Below are 23297 nucleotides of genomic sequence, written 5' to 3' on the forward strand. Positions count from 1 at the left end.
GAAATAAAATAATTGCTGACATTTCTCAAAGGATAAAAAAAATCCTATGACCTCTTGAATTTTATAAAACAAAAAAATTTATAAAATAAAAACAACTAGGCTTGCATGATTTCTAATTTGGCATCAGCATTCTTGTCTACAAACAACAAAACTGAATGAAGCAATGCATGTGGAGTTATAAGAGAAAGGCTTATAAAACTCAGTAAGTCCAAACACCTCCCCCAAAGAAGTGAGTAAAATATGAGAAAAGAAATATTTTCACACATAAAACTCTGAAAATTTTTCTTAAAGAGGTTCTCCAGTTAAATTAGAATGCATGATTGCACAGCCTTGTAACTATACTGAAAACACTGAATTATATACTTTGAAACAGTGATTTTATAATATTTAAATTATATCTCAATAAGCTGTTTTTTTTTTTAAGATAAAAAAATTGAAGAGGCCAGGCACAGTAGCTCGTGCCTGTAACCTCAGCTACTCTGGTGGCTGGAAGCCAGAAGATCACTGGAGGTCAGGAGTTTGAGACCAGCCTGAGCAATATAGAGAGATCCCGTTTCAAAAAAAAAACCTTAAAAAATAAGCCAAGCATGATGGCACACACTTGTAGTCCTAGCTACTCAGGAGGCTGAGGCAGGAGGATCACTTGAGCCCGGGAGTTTGAGATTACAGTGAGCTATGATCTCACCACAGCACTCAAACCTGGATGACAGAAAGGCATGTCTCAGGGAAGGAAAAGAGAAGGAAAAGAGGAGGGGAGGGGAAGGGAGGGGAGGGGAGGGGAAGGGAGGGGAGGGGAGGGGAAGGGAGGGGAGGGGAGGGAGGCGGAAGGAAGGAAGGAAGGAAGGATTGAAGAAATAAAAAGTATGTAGACTACAAGTAACTTTGGTATGCATGAATATCAGAACATACAATTATTTTTCAAATGTGACTATAAAGATTAAAGCAATTGCTTTGAAAGAATTTATGGAGAAAAAATATAAAAAATAACAGAAAGAAAAATCTGTAACTAAAATTCCAGATAGTTTCAGCAAAGTTGGTAGGGAAAGTTTTTAGCAGAGGGAAAACAAAGTTAAGAGAGAGTCTAAGATAAAATGTTTACAGCATACATGCCCACAAAAGAAGAAAAGCAACAAAATAAAGCAGATCATAAAATAGTAAAATGAGCAGAGAATAGAGATATACAAATCACAGAAGAATAAGATTCATAATACTCAGTGTTAAAGAGTAGGTGGGGGAAATAAGCACTTTCATGTTGATATGTTGGTTCAGCCTTTGTGCAGAGCAAATTGACAGTATCTATGAAAATTTTAAATGAACATACCCCTTTTCCCATAAATTCTGCTTCTATGACCCCATCCTATAGACATACCCTTACCTACACTCAAAAGAAGATATTCCTATAATCCCAGCACTTTGGGAGGCCCAAGGTGGGCGGATCGCTTGAGCCCAGGAATTTGAGACCATCCTGGGCAAAACCCCATCTCTGCAAAAAATACAAAAATTGGCCAAGGGTGGTGGCATGAGCCTGTAGTCCCAGCTACTTGGGGGACTGAGTTGGGAGCATCACTTGAGCCCAGGAGGTTGGGGCTGCAGTGAGCCATGATCACGCCACTGTACTCCAGCCTGGGTGACAAAGTGAGATCATCTCAAAAAAAAAAAAAAAAAAGACAATATTATACTGTACGTGTTATCTTTTAAAGAGGAAGAGAAAAAAATACATGTTTGTCATTAGGAAAATGACTAAAATGTGACTCCTCTTAAAGAGAATACTCTACAGCTGTTAATAAGGTTGCAAACAGATTTATGCACGTGACATGGAAAAATTACCATCACATATGTGGAAAAATGCAAGTTTAAAAACAAAATACGTGTGAACGGAATATTCAATTCTAAAACACTTGACATATGTGCATATAAATGTTTTTTATAGGTCTAGGAATGGGATTTCCATGTCACTGGGGTTAGTTGGTTCCTAATTCCATGTACCTGGATCTGACTTCAGATTACCCTGGCTTTCTCTATATCCTAGCAGAAACCAAGACCAAGATTTGAAGGAAACTTTAAGACTCCCTATTAGGCCTGAGTCTTTCCAGTCCTGCCATTTCCTACTTTTCACCAGGGCTCAATAACAAAAGTGAATTTTAAGAAAAGAAAAAGAAGATGACAAAAAGTAGTTTCACCACTGACTTCCATTACCTACAATTTCCACTGTTTGCAAAACTTTTATTTTGTATTAGTTAAAAAATATTTATAATCTCCAAGTGTGAAAAAGACTTTTTTTTTTTTTTTTTTTTTTTTTTTTGAGACAGGGTCTTGCTCTGTCACCCAGGCTGGAGCACAGTGGTGCAATCATAGCTCACTATAGCTCACTGCAGCCTCGACCTCTCGGGCTCAAGAGATGCTCAAACCTAAGCCTCCCAAGTACCTGGAGCTATAGGTGTGCATCACCATACCTGGCTAATTTTTTATTTTTTGTAAAGACAGAGTCTCACTATGTTGCCTAGGCTGGTCTCAAACTCCTGGCCTCAAGCAATCCTTCTGCCTTGGCCTCTCAAAATGCTAGAATTACAGGCATGAGCCACTGTGCATGGCCCAGTGAGGAAGGACTTCCTGAACACAAATGAAAAATTAAACCTGATCTCCTGGATAGACAGTATGAGGAGAAATTGCAATAAACAATGAAATAACCACGGTGTCTTCTGCTTAGGACCTGTATTCAGTCACAGTTTAGCACAGACACAAAAACATGTCATTTAATTTGAAAAAGCAGATTTCTGAGGAACATTTTTAGGGACTGGAATTAGACTTTAGACAAGTAGACTGTATGAGTTTGAGGTACACAGGTACCTGGAAGAGTTAATTAACAAATCAAGGTAAAGACTTTAATCAGGGCAAAAAAGAGCTGATTAGATATTATGCCTAACTTATTCATAGTATAATGTGTTCAGGGGATATCAACAAAAAAAGGCATATCCAGCTGCCTACTAGACATTTCCACTTCAGCATCTGAATTGTGCCTCATATTCAACACATCCAAAATTGAACCCATGCTCTCCCCCCACACACCTGGTCTTCTAATGTTCTCTATCTAAATGTAGAGAAAGCCAGAAATCAAGGAGTCACCTTTGACATATCCCTTTCAGTCATCTACATATTCAATACACCACGAATGCTTCATCCCTTAAATTTCTCACAAATCCCTCTACTTCCCCCATCTCTAGTGCAAGCAACCATCACCTCTCACTCGACTACAGCAACAGCCACCTAATCTCTGTGTATCCCATCTAGGTGCCTACCCCAAACCCAATACTTTCAATTTTAATCTTCATACTGCATACCAAATGGCCTTTTGTGGAATCACTAACACCCACTAGATAAAACACTTCAGTACATTCCTTCTCCACCCAGGATAAAGACCCAAATCATCAAGATTGTCAATCATGCCCTGCACTGTCTGACTCCCACCTACCTTCCCAGCTTCATTTCATACCACTCTCCCCTCACTCTTAGCATTCTTTCAGGCCATCTTAACAGCCAATCTCCTTCCCACAGCAGGAACTTGGCACATACTATTTCCTGTAACTGGAAAGTTTTACCAACTCCTGTTTGCCTAGACAACTTTTATTCACTCCTTAGTCTCATCTTAGGTGTCACTTCCTCAGGAAAGCCTTCTTCTACCACCATGACTAAGTCAAATCTTCATATTAAAGGCATTCCCAACACAGTATACTTTGAATGTAGTTTCTATAACTAGGCAATTATGGCAATCTCTCCATTGAAACCAAAAGCATCATGAGTGCAATAACTACGCCTGCATTCCTCACCATGGTATCACAGCACCTAGCACAGAAATACAAGAGACAATAAATATACTCAGGAGAGCACTAGGGAAGAGTTAATGCATGCTGGGCTTAATACCTAGGTGATGGGTTGATAGGTGCAGCAAACCACCATGGCACATGTTTACCTATGTAACACACCTGCACATCCTGCACATGTATCCCAGAACTTTAAAAAAATAAAATAATAAATAAATATACTCAATAAATATGTTTAATTGGCTAGGTGTACTGGCTCACACCTGTAATCCCAGCACTTTGGGAGGCTGAGGCGGGCAGATCACCTGAGGTTGGGAGTTCGAGACTAGCCTGACCAACATGGAGAAACCCCGTCTCTACTAAAAATACAAAATTAGCCAGGGGTGGTGGCACATGCCTGTAGTCCCAGCAACCTGGGAGGCTGAGGCAGGAGAATCGCTTGAATCCAGGAGGCAGAGGTGGTGAGCCAAGATCACACCAATGCACTCCAGCCTGGGCAACAAGAACGAAACTCCGTCTCAAAAAAATACATATATATATATGTTTAATTAATAGATGGATGGATGGATACAGCTCAGGTACTACCTTGCTTGGCTCCAAAGGTAACCTCTGAAGGTATTTCTAGTTCTATATTTACACGACTTTATAGATGCACACTGAAATTCATGTATCTGATCTCTAATATCAAAATTCATTATTTAGTTTTTTACAAAATAATATGAATGCTATTACTGGTTGTGTTTCTAAAAGGCCTTTCATTTAAGGGATCACACATTTAGCAAATAGGATAACTGTAAATACTGGGAAGATGAAATTCATGTAATATCCTTATATTATCAAGCAATGAATTCTATTAGGAAATGAAGTACTTTGTTGTTGTTGTTGTTGTTGTTTTGGAGATGAAGTCTCGCTGTGTCACCCAGGCTGGAGTGCAGTGGCACGATCTTGGTTCACTGCAACCTCCACCTCCTGTGTTCAAGAGATTCTCCTGACTCAGCCTTCCGAGTAGGAGGGATTACAGGCACGCACCACCATGCCCAGCTAATTTTTTTTTGTATTTTTAGTAGAGATGGGGTTTTGCCATGTTGGCCAGGCTGGTCTTAAACTCCTGGCCTCAGCCTGCCGAAGTGCTGGGATTACAGGCATGAGCCACTGCGCTCAGCCAGAAATGAAAGTAGTTTTTTTGTTGTTATGGTTTTTTTTTTCATTTAACTTATCTTAATCTACATTCCTACAACATTAAAACCAACTTAAGATTCCTGATGGAATAACAAAAGTAAGAGAGAAATATTCAGATGTATGCAGAGATTTAACTGCTATGAAGATTGCCCATGACATAGCTAAATCTATCACCCTGTAAATTAATTCCTAAGAGATTCTTAGGAATATTAGATGGTTCCTATGACTTAATATAAGACCGGGGCAAGAAGTCCTATTTGGAAGATGCTGTTTCTTTCACTCCCCTCCATCTTCACTCACTTGTTATATATGAAAATCACTGAATAGCAATAAGATTTTTGAAACTTTGTAAATTCCGCCCTCCTCTCTCAAGCTGCTTCTAAAGAGTGGATCCAAAAGCAGCCTTAAAAATAGAGGAGAAGAGGACTCAAATACATCAAGTATGTTTAAATCCATAAGCTCATTATAATTATTTTATAAGAAAATGTAACTGGTCACCACTGAAAGGATGCTTAAAAAAATCATTATTTTGGAATTTAGTAAATAAAAGAATTACATATATATCCTGCCTTTCCTATATAAATTATACCTCTGGGTGTAGATACAGGGAAGATTCTCTTTATAGAAGTATTTCAGGTAATAAGTGAAGAAAAAAAATCATAGAATTAGAATGTCACCATTGGAAATCCCTAATGAATTAATGGATCTAGTCACTGAGTATCAACAGCTGCTAACATCATCAAAAATGAAAACAATCAGATACTATGTCCTCCTGAGAAAAGAACACAATCCCACCTAAGAAAAAGTTTCCCCCACATTCCAAGGGTTGTTTTGAGAATTAAGTGGGGAATTTTAGGTAAAGCTCTAAAGCACAAGGCAGGGCACACAGTTTATATTCAAGAAAGGCTAGTTTTCTTCCTTAACCCTCTTCCCCTAGAAAACAAAGCAGTGGTTGTTTCTATTATTATTGCTGTTTAGAAAGATAATTTATAATTTAAAGAAAATATTCTGGGGGGTGGGGGAAGTCAACGCAGTATCCCACCATCACAATTAAACAATTATATTTGACACTGATTCTCCATTCACTCAATCTCTCCTCCTTCTATCCCTGTCCGAGCAACATAGATCTAGTACTAGTCACTTGTATTTAAGCACAATTATGTTTCAAAGCTAGAGCTGAACGGCTGAGAAATACCTATTTCCATGTGGCTCTCCTCCAAATTCAGTTCCAGTGCAGAGGACTCCTCAGGAATAGCATTCCAGTCTCCTCTCTGTTTTGGAAATTACCACACCCTCTGCATTCATATGGTTACTGTATAAGTGATCCTAGTACACATATGCTCACACAATGAAGTCACAGCGAGTAGAAAGTTAAATTGTGTCCCCCCAAAAGATACATCTAAATCCCAACCCCCAGTACCTATGAATGTGACCTTATATGGAAATAGGGTCTTTGTAGATATAATTAAATTAAGTATGTTGGGATGAGATCATCCTAGGTGGGTTGTAAATCCAATAACCGGTATCCTTATAGAGAAAGTACAGGGATACTGTATTGGAGACAAAGAGATATACAGATAAGTCAGCCATGAGCATACAGAGGCAGAGACTGAAGTTACAAGGCCACAAGGCAAAGAATGTCAAAGGTTTCCATCAACCACCAGAAGCTAGTAGAGAGGCATAGAACAGATTCCCCCACAGAGCCTCCAGAAGGAATCAATCCTGCTGACACCTTGGTTTTTGGCTGCAAGGCATCATGAAATCATTAAATAATAAATTTCTGTTGTCTTAAGCCATCAAGTTTATCATCTTGTGTTAGAGTAGCCCTAGAAAACTAACACTTGGCAGAGCTGACTGATCCAGCTCCAGGTACTACCACTAGAAATCTGTAATTGTGGCCAGGAAATTCCAATCTCAGTCTGGCTGCCTCATATATAAGAGATGTTAAGCCAGGGGCAGGTGGTGCCCTGTGATCTAGGAGGCAGAGAAAGTCTGCAGGAAGAAAGAAGAACAAAACACAGTTTATATCCCATTTGTTTCTGAGGCCTAGGTGCATATTTATTCTTGGGTCCTATGAGATACATACTCCTTTATCAAAAAAATTAATCCATTTTTGCTCACACTAGTTCAAGTGGATTTCTGTAACTGGTAGCCCAAAGAGACCTAATCCACAGAGGAAACTGCTGCCAAAAGTCTACAATAAAGATCAGCTGGAATAAGTCCCTTCTTGGGCAGGTGCCAGGAAAAGATGAATTTACTCAAGAACCCTTAAAGAGAGGAAAGGAAACTTCAAAACTAAGCCACAAGCACAGTAGCAAGAAACAATGCAAAAAGGTGCCACAATTTTCACTAGGCATAAGAGCCAAGACCCACACCTCATACAGATTGAGTATCCCTAATCAAAAAATCCAAAATCCTAAATGCTCCAAAATCCTAAATTTTGTAAGCATTGATGTGACACCACAAGTTGAAAATTCCACACCTGAAGCCATGTGACAGGCTACAGACAAAATACAGTTAAAACTTTGTTTCATGCACAAAGTTATTTAAAATATTGTACAAAATTACCTTCAGGCTATCTGTATAAGGTGTACAAGAAATATAAATGAATTTTGCGTTTAGACTTGGGTCTATCCAAGACATCTTTTTATATATATGCAAATATCCCAAAATCCAAAAAATATAAAATCTGAAACACTTCTGGTCCCAAGCATTTCAGACAGGGGATAGTTAGCCTATAATGAGAGGGATTATGGGTCAATTATGACATTGAAGATTCAAAAAAAAATTTTTTTTAATTTTTAGTCAAGCTCTACCAACTACACTAACTAGAAAACACTCAGGCAGATTGCTTTTTGCTAGGTTAATATGGCATGATTACTACTGTGTATATGAATAACATGTATCAGATTCCTTTTGTTTGGGAATTATTTCATTACAACACTAAACACTGCTCATGTATGCTGGGTCTCTTTTTCAAAGACTACAAATAATGCTTGATTCTTTGCTTTCAAAATATACCAAACATGAGGTACAAGAATGTACCCATATTTGACCAGGGGTAGAATTAAAAGGGTTTGGGTTGAAGGGAATGACATAACATCCCAAGAGGGATGCATCCCTAGGTGTCATGGGAACAAATGTGGCCAAGTCCCTTTTTAGCTGGAAAGGATTTCAGATCCCTGAACAAGATAATTCATCAGTCTTAAGCATAGTAAGTCATGAGCAAATAAGAGAATGATAAACACTAGAAAAATAATCAAATCATTGTCTAAATTCATTATAAAACTATATGAGAAAACTATAAAACTATATGAAAAAGATAAACAGAGACAAGGACAAAATAAACAGTTCTGAGAAATCCATGCTTAAATGAATGACAAAAAAAAAATGCTTCTTTAAAATAAAATCTAAGAGATGTAATGTTACTGAGCTTTTGCTTAACAAAGTTCTGTGCGCTCATTTGTCTTCCATGTACCAAAAACAGCCTGATTTCTTCTGAAGCATTTTTCCATTATAAAAGTAACATGTGTTCAGTAGCCACTGTTCTTAAATCACCTAGAAACATCTTAGCATAAATACATGACTCTACAATGGAAGACTTTGTGACAAAGCCTTCAACCAGATCAACTAACTTAAAAAGAAATAGGGCAGAATGTGCTAGATCAGAAAAGTGGCTGGAACCACTTTTCTGATTAGGAACTGAAAGTTGAGAGAAATTCTGGGATTTTCAAGGGAGAAAAAAAAAGGATTGGGGAACAAAAGGAAGGAGAACATCTACAAACAAGCTAATAAGCTTAAAAGGAATATTTAAAAGACAAGATGGGAAACAGACATGGATTACCAACTCTGTCACTCTCTAATAAGAGTTAAATAAACCATAATATCAATATAAATATAAACCTTGAAACCACATCAAATTCAGGTAGTAATGCTCTGACACCCCAGCTGCAGATTAAAATGTGCTGTCTTCCCTAAACCTTGGGGAAACCTCATAAAGCTATCCTTCTTTGGTTCTTCTTCTCCTGCCAAATAAAATAAAGAGAAAGAAGCTAAATAATACAGAAAAGGTTCAATAATGTAACAAGATATGAATACAGTTGCTAGCCATTTCCTACATAACAAAGCAATTAAGTTTCCCAAGGAACAGGGTCATCAATAAAAGAGAAGACCCTGAGAGACAAGAATTTTCTCCATAAATCATCCTAAATCTTAACTCCAAATGATTCTCAGAATCATTTTTAACCACTGAACCTTCATCAACCCATGATCAAAGACTCACTGAATCCAACAGCTTTACTTAGGACCCACTACAAGAATTTTTAACATCCTATGCTAAATTTCATTAAAAGGTAGACTTTAGAAGTCTCAGAAAATACACTTTAATACACTTTATATTCCCAAATACCTCGAATGCAGGTCCCTTCCCTGTCTGAAAGCACAAAAGGCATACAAATCAAGTGCTAGCCTAGTTTATCCAGAGTATAACCTTCTTACCAAGCACATTAAGACAAGAAATGGGGGAAGCAGTTGAGCTGAAATTACAGGCTGTCATGACACCTCAATATCAAAACTGAATACCTGGTTCTGCAGGAGAGCAAGATTTTTTATTCACAATCCTGTTACTAAGCAACTGTAACAATGGTTGCATGAGCCTTCTAGAAGCCAGCACAGTTAAGGGGAAAAAAATTCTAAGGAAAGAAAAATGGTTTGGGACTCTTTATTCCAGGATACAGTCAATGTAAGGACAAAAACAAACAAAGCCAAAAAAAATCTAAACTCAAAACAATTCCTGAAAGGTCTACAAAACTATATGCTACTATATATCTTTCACTTTATTTTCAGTTTCATTTCATTTCAAAATTCACATTCGACTGGTGATAACGATTTCCTTACTGTGTTTCTTCTGTGGTCCCCTTCTTTCCTTCACCCTCCCTAGGGAATAATTTTTTTTCAAATTTCCTTACTGATGAAAAGAACATTTTAGAGCTCTTAAATCCATTTCTTTGTTTACAGAAGCTATAAAAACTAGTTTACAATTGTTTCATGTTGCCTCAGCTTTGAACAGAGAACACTCTAGGACATGAAACTATTCCTTTGAAGAGAACAGTCTCTCAAGCACAGCCAGACCCTTTCCCAGCCACTCCCTGAAGTTTAGACAACCAGATCACTGCAAATGTCAAGTCTTTTTCAAAGTTAGACTATACAATGTAACCCGCTCTAAGCCACTGTTTCTCAAATTGTAGGCTTGGATTCAGGTGGGAGGGGGGCTTCCATACAATTTTATAGACTAGACTTACAAAGGACGAAGGAGCAAGTTATAAGGCTGGAAGAGATGGGTACATCTACTTTTCCTTCCATCTTTCTTTCACGCTTTCAAAATCTGCTCTAAATGCTGAAAAAACTCAATAAGCTACATTCTCTAAACATCTATTCTATAGAAGGCTGTTTCTCACTGTTGGCTTTTTCTATCCACCCCCCTCTCTCTTTCTCAGTTCCTGAAGGATAGTAGGCTAGAAGATAAATAGGCAAGATGGAAAGATAAAGTTTTAGAATTATTTTTCTAAAGCAAAGATAAGCAATCATGGTGTGTCTCAGTTCCCAAAGTGCCTTTAGATTCCAATAAACCTCTAATTAAAGAGAAGTCAGAGACAAGTAGAAATTTAAATAATGGAAACTGAAGACCCAAACTGTCTCACCCAAAGTCATTCCCTGCATTTTATTGATTGATTGAGTGACTGATTGATTGAGATGGAGTCTCACTCTGTTATCCAGGCTGGAGTGCAGTAATGCAATCTTGGCTCAGTGCTACCTCTGCTTCCAGGTTCAAGCAATTCTCCTGCCTCAGACTCCTGAGTAGCTGGGACTATAGGCATGTGTCACCAAGCCCAGCTAAATTTTTTTGTATTTTTAATAGAGACGGGGTTACACTTTGCTGGCCAAGCTGGTCTCCAACTCCTGACTCTCAAGCGATGCGCCGCCTCAGCCTCCCAAAGTGCTGGGATTACGGGCATGAGCCACCACGCCTGGCCCATTCTTGCCTGTAAGTCCCAAAGACACAGATGGTTTTCTGTCTCAGAAGATTCCCTGAGGTTCATTTTGGAGAAGGAGGAGGCTATTTGAGTCTCATGTTTTTAATTAGCTTGTTTCTTAAAATGGATTCTCATTTTGTTGGGTTTTTTTTTTTGTAAACATAAATGGTACAAACTATAGTCTTCGTAATCACTACACACCACAAAGTTCTGCTACTTGAAATAAAGCAAATGAAGAAAATTATGTTTTCTGACATAAAAATAATTATTATACCCACTGGCAACAATAAGGAAAACTTAGCACTTACATATTTTATGATCAAATTGATTCAAAAATTAAATTGGTTAGCTTCTGCATCTATTCTGTCTATATCTCCCTGTGGATGACAATTTAGACAACATGAACATTCTCAGATAAGAAATTTTGTTTAAAATGTCCAGCATCCTTCCACTGTTAAAACTCCTATATTTGCTTATTATAAAATTCAAGGCTTTCTTCCACATGTTGGCCAAATAGCCAAAGAACCTTAAAAATTTATGGCCACCTATATGTATAAGATTAATAACTGAAACACTATCTATTGTAAAAGACTAGAAATAATAGGAAATTGATAAATTATGGCTCATCCACACAATGGAATATTATGCGGCTAGAAAAAAATAGAAAGCTGTTTATGTATTTTATAGAATGAGCTCTGAAATGGTTTGGATGTTTGTCCCCTCCAAATCTTATGTTGACATATGATTCTAAATGTTGGAGATGAGGCCTGGTAGGGGGTGACTGAATCACGGGGGCAGATCCCTTATGAATGATTTACTACCATCCCCTTGGTGACAAGTGAGTTCTTGCTCAGTTAGTTCACATGAGATCTGGTTATTTAAAAGAATCTTGGACCTCCCCCTCTCTCTCCTGCTCCTGGCTCTTGCCATCTGACATGCCTGCTTCCTCTTTGCCTTCCACCATGACTGTAAGCTTCCTGAAGCCCTTGCCAGAAGCAGATACTGGCACCATGCTTCCTGTACAGTCTGTAGAACCGTAAGCCAAAATAAACCACTTTTCTTTATAAATTACCCAGCCTTAGGTATTTCTTTATAGCAATGCAAGAACAGCCTAATACAAGCTCCAGGATATATTTTTTCACTGAAAATGCAAGCTAAAGAATACTATGTAATAGGCTACTATTTCTGTTTGTTAAGGAAGGAAAATATACATGTAAATACACATACATACAAATTTTTTATTATATATTACATAGAATATAATAAGACCTACTAACAGTTTGTCTTCCACAGGGGGGGAAAAAAAAACACAGATACTGGGATAGGACAGAGGCTTGGCCTAAAATATCCAATGTGAATATATTATCTATTCAAAAAAACACATTTTTTTTCTCTTTTGAGACCGAGTCTCGCTCTGTCACCCAGGCTGGAGTGCGGTGGCGCAATTTCAGCTTCAGCTCACTGCAAGCTCCACCTCCCAGGTTCGAGTGATTCTCCTGCCTCAGCCTCCCGAGTAGCTGGGATTACAGGCATATGTCACCATGCCCGGCTAATTTTCGTATTTTTAGTAGAGATAGGGTTTCACCATGTTGGCCAGGCTGGTCTCGAACTCCTGACCTCAAGTGATCCGCCTGCCTCGGCCTCCCAAAGTGTTGGGATTCAGGCACGAGTCGCCGCACCTCACCCAAAAAACACATTTTTAAATTTAAAAATAACTAAGGTTACCCACAAATTATAATATGCAGAGATGACAGGATAATTCACTATCCGCAAAGCTTATACTTTACAATTTACAATAGAGATGAAGAATTAATACTGATGTGTGAATGATACCTCACACCAGCATAATTTTCTAAGATTATCTTCTAGAATTAAAGGTATAATCTAACCTGCTCTAATTACACCTTAAATACACAGAAGATACTACATTGGCCCCATGAGCTGCTGATACTTTCACTTTTGAATATAAATAGTACAACTACACAATGCAATTACATTTAACATTTGCAGATTTTTAAGGCATTTGAATACATGTGAGGCGGGGGGCAAAAAATACCATACCTGCATTTCACAAATAAAAAAGGTAAGGTAAAATCTAGGTGGCTTGCATAAGATTAACCAATAAATGAGAAAAAAAGAGACACATAAAAATCTTAACTTTTCAAAATTCTCCTCAAAACTACTTTTTTAATTGGTATACAATAGAACTATTCTAAAATTTTTGTGTTTATAAGTGTGTATGTGAATGTGTGTAGAAACAGAAAGAGAGAAAGTAGTAAGTTTTCAGTCATGATCAAACCTTCACTTATTCAGAAATATCTGGGCATCTACTAAGTGTCAAAGAGAGTGCCAGATACCAAAATACAGTTTTAAAAATAATACACATAGGCACATATTGTGAAACAACAAGTAGCGCAGCAGAAAAGTGGGAAGTGTCTGGACAGGAAAGAGGACATCTGAGCACAGCCTGAAAGGATAACAAAGATGATGTCAGACAGAGAAGGGGAAGGAGCATGCCATGCTGGTGTGGAACACACACAAGGGCTCAGAAAGACTGAAGAGTTGTGGATGTCTAGAGAAGAGGGTTCATGGGGGGAAACACAACTTGAACAGAAGGCTGGATCTAGTTTGGGAAGGGCTTTTCCTTTTGCAATCACAGACTGCAAAAGGAAAAGAAAAACCAAGCCAGGCATGCTGGCACACATCTGTAGTCCCAGCTACTTAGGAGGCTGAGGCGGGAGGACTACTTGAGCCCAGGAGTTTGAGGCTTCAGTGAGCTATAATAATGCCTGGGCAGTATAGCAAGACCCAGTCAGAAAGGAAACAGAGAAAGAAAGAGAGAGAGAGAGGGAGAAGAAGGAAGGAAAGAAGGAAGGAAGGAAGGAAGGGAGGGAGGGAGGGAGGGAGGGAGGGAGGGGAGGGAAAAGAGGGGAGGGGAGGGGAAGGGAGAGGGAGGGGAAGGCAGAAGAAGGGCAGGGGAGGGGAGGGGAGGGGGGAGGGAGGGGAGGGGAGGGGGGAGGGAGGGGAGGGGAGGGGAGGGCAGGGCAGGGCAGGGCAAAATTAAGACCAAGGTGCCAAGAAGACACCTTGGGGTGTTTTTAACCTAATCAACTTCAAGCCCAGGAATCTTTCCACAAATTTTTGTTGTTGTTGTTAAGATGGAATTTTGCTCTGTCACCCAGGCTGGAGTGCAGTGGTATAATCTCGACTCACTGCAACCTCCACCTCCTGGGTTCAAGCGATTCTCATGCCTTAGTCTCCTGAGTAGCTGGGATTACAGGCACGCGTCACCACACCCAGCTAATTTTTGTATTTTTAGTAGAGATGCAGTTTCATCATGTTGGACAGGCTGGTCTCGAACTCCTGACCTCAGGTGATCCGCCCGCCTCAGCCTCCTGAAGTGCTAGGATTACAGGCGTGACCCACTGCATCCAGCATCTTTCCACAAATTGATAATTACAGCTGTACTCCATCTCCACTGAAGGCAGGGAAAAAAATTAAGTACTCAGCCCAATGACACTATAATAAAGGTGAGTGAAAAACACTGGAAAAACAAATAGCTCCACAGAGGAGGAGGGAGGCTTGGTGAGAGGTGAGGGAAGGGGGCAAAAGCCCAAATGATTTGAAGTAGTCAAAAATTAGGACATATAGATCAAGACAATTTCTTGAAGCAAAGAGTAACAACTCTTTTTCAGGGAGTATTTTATAACAGAGGCTCACTGGTTCAAACATGGTCCTGTTTGACCATCTCTGAATGGAACCCTCTTATTCCTTATTATCCCATTACCTCAGTCTGTAAATGGACTAAATACGGTCATACCAAACAAATTCAAAGAACAAAACATTACTAACTTTGAAAAATCAGGGGGAAGACATCCCTAAATCACAAAATATTTGAGAAATAAATGCCATTATTTTCTAATACACTAATGCCAAGGCCTGGCCAAGTAATGCCACTACAATGTATAAACTATACCACTGTGGAAGAAGCATTGCTTATGGACAACCTTCTTTCTGCATTACATTTTTGCAATGTAACTCCTGACTGTAATGTAATTCCTGACTGTAATGCAGTCAGGAATTACATTTTTGAATTATAAACTATTTAGCTATTTTCTTCTTAAAAAGGGCAATGACAAATTTAAGTAGAGCCCCAAAACTTAAGTACCGCAAATGACCACAAATTCTGAAACTATAGGGTTTAAATTAGCATGATCTTTTCATATATGAAACAGCAACTCATGACATTTTAAGAGCAAGAAAAACAACTGGCAAGTAGGATGAATGCTGACTCTTAATAGGGATTTAGTGAATTTTTTTTCCTAAAAACTTAAATCATTAACTGACCAAACACTGAGGAAAAAGCACCTGGTTGATGGAATCAAGTTGAGTATCCCATTGAGAACATAGCTGAACTCTGCATGATCCTGAGCAACGAGTGCCACCAGACCTTCACAGCAGGCTGTTCGAACCACTACATTGTCACTGCAACACTTCTCCCACAGCAAGTTCAAAGCAGGAGTCTGAAACCAAACCAGTGATTAGAAGACAATTCTGATGAGCAGCAAACACACACACACACCTTCGGTCATTCATCAATGAGTAATTTGTTCACAGTAGGCTAGCTTTCCTTTATTAAGATGATGCTGTTGTCACTCTGTTCCTAGAATAAAATGAAGTCAATTTCCCAAGAGAGGTAATGGATGTGTTTTGATACAGCAACTCTCTCTCTCAACTGGTATCATGGCTATAAAACAAGGCTGGCTGCAGGCAGAGGTATAACCCGAGTTCAAGCAACACAATAAAGCTAAGACTTGGCTCTAGCATATTGCTCTAACCAACAATTTAACCAGACACTAATAGTATCAGTATATCAGTTAGTCTAAGTTGAACTCCAAATACTATTTATGCCATAAGCCTTCAATGACAATAACAGTTATTTTCAGAAGATATTCCTCCTCTCCTACTACCAACCTCTATCACCTACATGCACCTCACCACCACCCACAATGCCCCTGCCACAATTTCTTGAAGTCTAACGTGGGCCCAGATATAAAGGCCTGTCCAGATAGGACAGGCCACCAGCAAGCTGCTCATTCCATGGCAACCAAAAAAAAAAAAAAAAAAAAAAAAAAAAGCCTAGGAAAACTGTTTGCCCAAGAAAGAAACTGACTTTCCCCGCTCACACTGTGACTCTGTCTTCATTGATAGAAGAGCAAGAGAAGGACATATAAGTAAATACAAGTTTTCATTTTAGAATACCCTATCAAAGCAGGGGTTCTAGCTTTTATAACTTTCTCAGGAATCCAGGACCACCAAAATGGTTCACTGCTAACAATAAACCTATATGACTGTATTGTGGATAAAGTCCATTTAGACTTACACACAGTTGTATTAAAAAAAAAAAAGAACAAATAATGAGCAATTTTTCCTTTTTCCTGATGCAACTTATTAGGGAAATATATAATTTGGGAAAAATTAATATCCCGGCTCTCAAAGAATAACTGTTAATAAAAGAATGAAAATCAAGGCCAGGCACTGTGGCTCATGCCTGTAATCCCAACATTTTGGGAGGCCAAGACGGGTGGATCAACTGAGGTCAGAAGTTTGAGACCAGCCTGGCCAACATGGTGAAACCCTGTCTCTACCAAAAATACAAAAAACTGGCTGGGCGTGGTGGCACACACCTGTAGTCCCAGCTACTCGGTAGGCTGAGATATGAGAACTGCTTGAACCCAAGAGGCGGAGGTTGCAGTGAGCTGAGATCGCGCCACTGCACTCCAGGCTGGGCAACAGAGCCAGACTCTGTCTCAAAAAAAAAAAGAAAAGAAAATCAACATCATTTTGTACCCACTTTCCCTCTGTAGCTGGCTAAGAATCTTTTCTATCTTAGCATCCCACTATTAAAATAACAATACAGTTAACAATCACTACAGGAAGGAAATATTTATATTCCACTTTTCCTTTTATTCAGAAGGACGTTGTGTTCAGCTGTACTGACAATATCAAAGGGTTCTAAATGTCATCACTCTATTATTACACCGGAAAAACAAAACAAACGAATAAATAAACTGCTGCCTCAGGTAAGACTGTGTAAGCATTCATTTTTAGTAGAAGAGGAAACAGTTACAGGGATTTGACATTCAGTAAATCCTGGCAGTTTAAGTAAAATCACTAGATCTTCTCAAAGTACACAATGTGATTATAGGCAGGTTAGGATCAGAGTTCTCAGAAAACCTAATTTATATGACTGCATACAAACACCAGAAAAATGCCAATTAGTGAAGTGTGTCCTACACTTACTTCAACATGTCTGCAGAAGCAATAAAAAAATGTAACTTTGAGCAGCTAATCAAAAAGAATGTGAAACAAAGGAAATCAATTTATTTCTCTGTGAAAAAAAAAATCTTATTTCCATCACATATGTTCCCTACAGAGGACACCTGAGAACACCTCTCTTAAGAAGAGTTTCCCAACTAGCAGGACAAAATACACAACACTGATCAACCAAACCCCAAGTGGTGTATCTCAGTAAGCTGACATTGCTTCAACTCTGAGCATTCACCTGCTGTTTGTGTAAGATGGAATTTTTCAGCTTTGACTGTCAATGTATGACCTTTTCAAATAAGAACTCACAGCTGGGGCTGAGCTGAAACATGAGAAACCTACATCCAAACAGAGCCACTCTGTTCATTCTCCTAATTACCAAAATAATTCCCTCAGAGGTAACTCTATCAATTTTCTCTAAAGCATGCTTTCTCCCATTCCACCCATATTATTTTTCATTAATAGTCATAAGAATACTCATCTCCAGCCCATCCCTCCATGTCTCATTCCTAGAGTGTTTTAATAAATTTAAAACTTTTTTATTGCTATATATTAAAAAGGCAAACAAATAAACAAAAAAGGCAATGAAGTTCTCACAGTTCAAAAACATTTCTACTGTGATCTGAACTATCAAGGAAACAAGACAGGTGCATATGTGATCCAGCTAGTAGCAATCTTATCTGAAGAGAATTAAAGCATAAAGTTAAACACAGACCTGATTTGTAGATTGGTAAATCTTTTCTGAAAAACCATTCTCCTTTAGGACTGCAGCAATAAGATGACCCGCAGCCTTAAAAAGAAATAAAATTAATGAACACAGTCCCTTAGAAGTTCTTTCCAAATATCAATACTAGTTGATATGAGTATGCCAGGTAGTCAATTAGGATTAAGTAAAATTCCCATTAACTAAGTGTGTGCTATGTAGAAGGCATTGAATTAGGCACTCCACATGCACAATTTCTAATCTTCAGAATAGCCCTCAAGGTAGGCATATCTATCCCAGTTTACCAATAAGCAACTATAGTGCATAGAGGTTAAGAAAACTGCCAGATTTTTGGTTCAAATTGCTGTCAGTATCAGAAGATAACTTGAGATCGCTTACTCCACTAAAACATGAATGAGAAAGCCCATAGTTTTTAAAATCATCTTTGCACTGAAATGAAATCCATCATGCTTCATCACACCATTAACGAATATGAAGAAAACTCATCTTTATGACTGTAGCCCACACAGATATGAATCAATAGGGCTTCCCTCCACCACCACCCTTCTCCCTCCTCTAGGCCATATAATTTTAATTTCTTTATCATTTTTTCATAGGTTTCAGCCCTTAAATGTAATTTAAATGTAAGCTTTGAGTCTAATAAATCTCTAAAGTTTTCCCATATCCTGCTTTAGCCAAAAAACCCAACATTAAATTCAAGCCTCTTATAGGAGTGCTGGTTATATAAAGACATAAATAGCATTACCTCCTACTACCTCAACTTTATCCCCCTAGTTCTTCAGCACTACCCAGCACTACTGTCTTAGAGCCAACAGGCTAGCAACAATCATTGCCATTCTGTGTACGGGTTGGAAAAAACTTCACTATTCCAACAACTGTCCATCCTGCACTTGGGACCAAATTACGGTATAGCTGTGAGTAACTGTCAGTCCTGCAAAGTCTCCAGAACAGCTCAAATAAAAACACAGCACCCACCCCTTCCTCATTTTTCTCTTTGTATTTCACACATTGGAACTGATTTAAGACCGTGGTGCTTGTGGTCTAGTTTTGCGATATAAGTCACTCATTTACATGAATATTAAGTTTAGTCCGGCTTACTGTCTCTTTTTTATTATTATTATTATTATTATTATACTTTAGGTTTTATGGTACATGTGCACAATGTGCAGGTAAGTTATACATGTATACATGTGCCATGCTGGTGCTTATCTCCTAGTAAAAGGAATAGTAATAAGAACTGAGCGCCCATGGATAGGTTGAGCTCCTGTTTTACAAAATATACCATATTTCATTGAATGGAACTGACCAGGAATTGCAAGTTGCACCATTATACAGTGTACCACTAAGAAAGAAAAAAGGCTGCCAATTAGTCTATGATACACAATGCTTCTTATAACTTAGAATTTCGGTTTTATAGTCACACAAGAGTTCTTTTAGACTCGTGTAGAAAATCATGCCCAAGTTCATAAATGTGCAGGAAATACCAACTGTATCTCAACTGCTGCCATCAATTACTAGAGGCAATCCAATTTCAAAAATGTTAAAATCTGAAAAAAACGTGTGTGAATCAATGAAATATGGTGCTAACATCAAGCAGTGGTTACAGAAGAACAATAAGAAATATTTGCAAAGGACAGGACACAATCACAAGAACCTAATAAAACCAATATGAAACACAATAGGGACAAAGAAAAAGCTATAGTTCATATCCAGAAAAAGAACTAAAAGAAGAGAAGCTTAATTCCCCATTCCCCACCAGGTTCAATTTATCTAATATACTTTTCACTTCATCTTCTAACAAATCAGAGATACTAGCCTAAACTGATTTTTTAAAATACAAAACCCAAGGATAAACCAGCCTACATCGCTACTTAAGTGTTCTATAACAGAATTCAAATAGACATCCTACACTAAACAATATAAATATATATATTTTTTTCACCTAATTTAACAGTAACACATATGGGCATTTCTTGATTATCTATGCCAACAAAGAGACTCCAGGCACAGAAAAATAAAACTGTGAATAGTATCCTCCAAGCCTTCATCTTCTTCTTCATGGTAAGGACCTGTAGGATATGACTCCAACCCAGCCAGGTAGAAGGGAATCTTGCATAAGGAGTGTTCTACTCCTCATGGAAGGGTTCCCCACTACCCAGCTAAGTCAATTCCCACAGCAGACATCTCCGAAGTTAATTGTTGAAAGTATCCAAGGTGCTGTACGTTGTTAAGTCTTCAAGATGGCTTCTGCTGGTCTGTTAGCTTTACTCTCACAAGAAAAGACAATAAGCTATTATGATACCTTGATTAACCAGAATGTTTCTAGTTAGCTAAAGGCTAACCAGAAAGCCATCTTTGTTTTAACTATTTAATTATTGAAAAGCTCTTTAAAGTTATCACAATCTTCTATCTTAGTAGATATATCAAATTTTTTAATCCAGGATACTTTACTTATTAAATGTCATTATCATAAAAATCTATATAAGGGGTAGGATATGTCTTCTTAAATATTAATCCCTCATACTCTTCAGACATATAATTGTTTACCTCTGTTCCCAATAATTATAAGCCAAAAAAAAAAATTCAGGGGCCTACTAGTTAATCAAGGTTTTATTATCTCTAGGAAGAAAAGTATGATATATAAACAGAAGCTGAGATTGATCAATTTCAAATATTTGCTTTCCTATGTCAAATATATATTTTCAAATTAACTCATAAAAGTTGTTTCATAAAATAATATAAATCTCTACACGTAGAATAAAATATTTAATATTAAATATATAAAGTTCAGTTAACAATCCACAGAACAGGTTTATTTGTTACCATGAGCAAAAATAAACAAACAAAATTACCTGTGATTGGATAAGAGAATTTGGAAATTCAAACCTTTTCCTGATATCATCTGACATTTTTGCTTCTCTTACATGTATGTGTGCAGCTTCTGTAACCAAAACAAAAGAATATTTGTTAGTCTTCCAACTGGTCTGAATTGGGGCCCCAATTAATTATTCCTCAAATAACATGAATGTAATCCATTCCAAAGACAACAATGGAAATAAAGCACAGGGCTCTGCAGAGTAATACTTGGCATAACTTCATTGTCATCCAGCACTCAAATGTCATGATTGATAAATAAACTAAAAATGCCCAACAGCTCTTGGTTTTTCCCATGAGAGCTAATCCTGAAAAAGATGAATTTGCACTACGGAAATGAAAAAAAAATCCTAAAGTTCAACCACACATTTGAAATAGAAATTAATTCTTTTGTGGATCAAAACTTATAAGGGAGAAAGTTAAAAAATTACTTCATCTATGCCTCACTTTGGCACAAGCTTTCATCTAAGCACTAATCCAACTGCTATGACAAGTGTGAAGCCTAGGTGAACTTTTTTCAAGAAGTATAGAAAAGACCTAGAAATTCACATGTTAAAACAGACTGCTTGATTCCTAAAGGAGGAACAAGCAAACAATTAGCACCAACTTTCAATATTTATATCTCACTTATCATTCCTACTGGGCTCACAAGAAAAGAAAAGAAAAGTGAAAGAGAGAGGAAGGAAGGAAGGAAGGAAGGAAGGAAGGAAGGAAGGAAGGAAGGAAGGAAGGAAGGAAGGCAGGCAGGCAGGCAGGCAAGCATGCAAAATGATGGGGAAGGCAGGTGGTAAAGCAGGAGCATGGAACTAATAAGAGGATTTCCTAAGGATCCCAATTTATCACATTTCCATGAAGCACTGAACCTACCAAATTACATTACTTTGAAAAACAGGGTCCTCTAGGCCACCTACTTATTACAATATAATTAAAATTAAAATTTTTGTCAATAAACAACCCTAGATTAACTTACAACAAGCAGAAAAACCAAGTTCCCTTGATCTCAAAAAACAAAGCATATTGTAATGAACCAGCAGCCTTTTCTAACTACAGGTTGAGCAACCCTAATCTGAAAATACAAAATTCAAAATGTTACAAAATCTGAAACGTTTTGAGCACTGACGTGACACTCAAAGGAAATGCTCATTGGAGCATTTTGGATTTTCAGATTGGATTTTCAACCGGTTTAAAATATATGCAAATAGTCCAAATTTTTTTTTAAAAAATCCAAATCCAAAACACTTCTGGTCCCGAGCATTTCAGATAAAGAATATTCAATCTGTACTTTCCACCCTTTTATCCAAAGCTAAACTGCCTGAATGGGTAATTTATCCTGGTATTTTTCTTCAACATCTATGTCCAACTTTCCTCCCCGAATTTGACATTTCACAACACTAAAACAACTTGTTCTAAGATTGCAAACTATTTTCCTATCTAAATCTACTTATTAGCTTAAGCAGGTCAAAAATTTTTAACTTCCCAATTGTGTCAATCACAACTTTCTTGTAGTTTTCTCCTCCTTTGAATTCCGTAATACTCACAACAGAATCTCCTAAAGTGTGTCCCTGGAAAACACAGGAAAAAAATATCTCCATGGGTGAAAGAAAGATTCTATGGGGACATATATTCCTATCTTGAAATTCATTCACTCATTTAACAAATACTTAATAGTTGCCTATTGTGTGTCCAGCACAGTTCTAGGTGCTTGAGTTATATCAGTGAACAAAATAGGCAAAAAATCTCTGCATTTATGGAGCTTACAGTTTAGTAGAAAGCAGCAGATAATTTTTTAAACAAATAATACATAAAATATGTTAGAAGATGGTAAGTGCTAATAAATTTTTTAAAAAAAAGAAAGTGAAGCAGAATAAAGGGGATGAGAAATGGGAGAAGTGCACACTTTCCATTTTAAATATGGTAGTCTGGGTCAGTCTCTTCTAGAGAGGGTGGCATGTGAACAGACTTAAAGGACGAAAGGAAGTTAGATTAGCCAAACAGATATCTAGGGGGAAGAGTGTCACAGGCACAGGGAAAAGCCCTAAGCTAATAAATTGCTTAAGCCCTGTCTTCGGAAGAATAAAGAGATGTGCATGCAGCAGAGGGAAGGAGGAAAAGAATGGTAAATCAGGTCAAAGGATCAACGAGAAGCCAGGTCATAAAAGGCCTTGTAGGCCACTACAGGGACTGACACACTTATCCTGAGTGAAATGGAAAGCTACTGCACAAAGAGGCAGTAGGATTTCAATAGAATCACTTGGGGTACAAAGTGGTCAGATTCTGGATATATTTGAAGGGAAAGTCAATGTGGCTGCCAATGGATTGCATAAGAGTATAGAAGAAAGGGCC

At 37.9% G+C, this 23297-nt stretch overlaps 1 protein-coding gene across 16 annotated transcripts in view; it reads right to left on the minus strand.

Moving 5' to 3' along the window:
• Positions 1-23297, minus strand: part of FOCAD (focadhesin) — a 319540-nt gene that overhangs the window by 267563 nt on the left and 28680 nt on the right. For all 16 annotated transcript variants that reach the window (XM_009244392.4, XM_063714188.1, XM_063714187.1 and 13 more), the window contains 3 exons: positions 20933-21021; positions 18072-18146; positions 15398-15552 (listed from right to left, as the gene is read on the minus strand). In XM_009244392.4, coding sequence (XP_009242667.3) covers positions 15398-15552; positions 18072-18146; positions 20933-20989 — 287 coding nt within the window. In that variant the 5' untranslated portion in view covers positions 20990-21021. The remainder of the gene's footprint in view (positions 1-15397; positions 15553-18071; positions 18147-20932; positions 21022-23297) is intronic.

The sequence above is a fragment of the Pongo abelii genome, chromosome 13 (genome assembly GCF_028885655.2).
Source record: "Pongo abelii isolate AG06213 chromosome 13, NHGRI_mPonAbe1-v2.0_pri, whole genome shotgun sequence".
Taxonomy (NCBI): Eukaryota; Metazoa; Chordata; class Mammalia; order Primates; family Hominidae; genus Pongo; species Pongo abelii.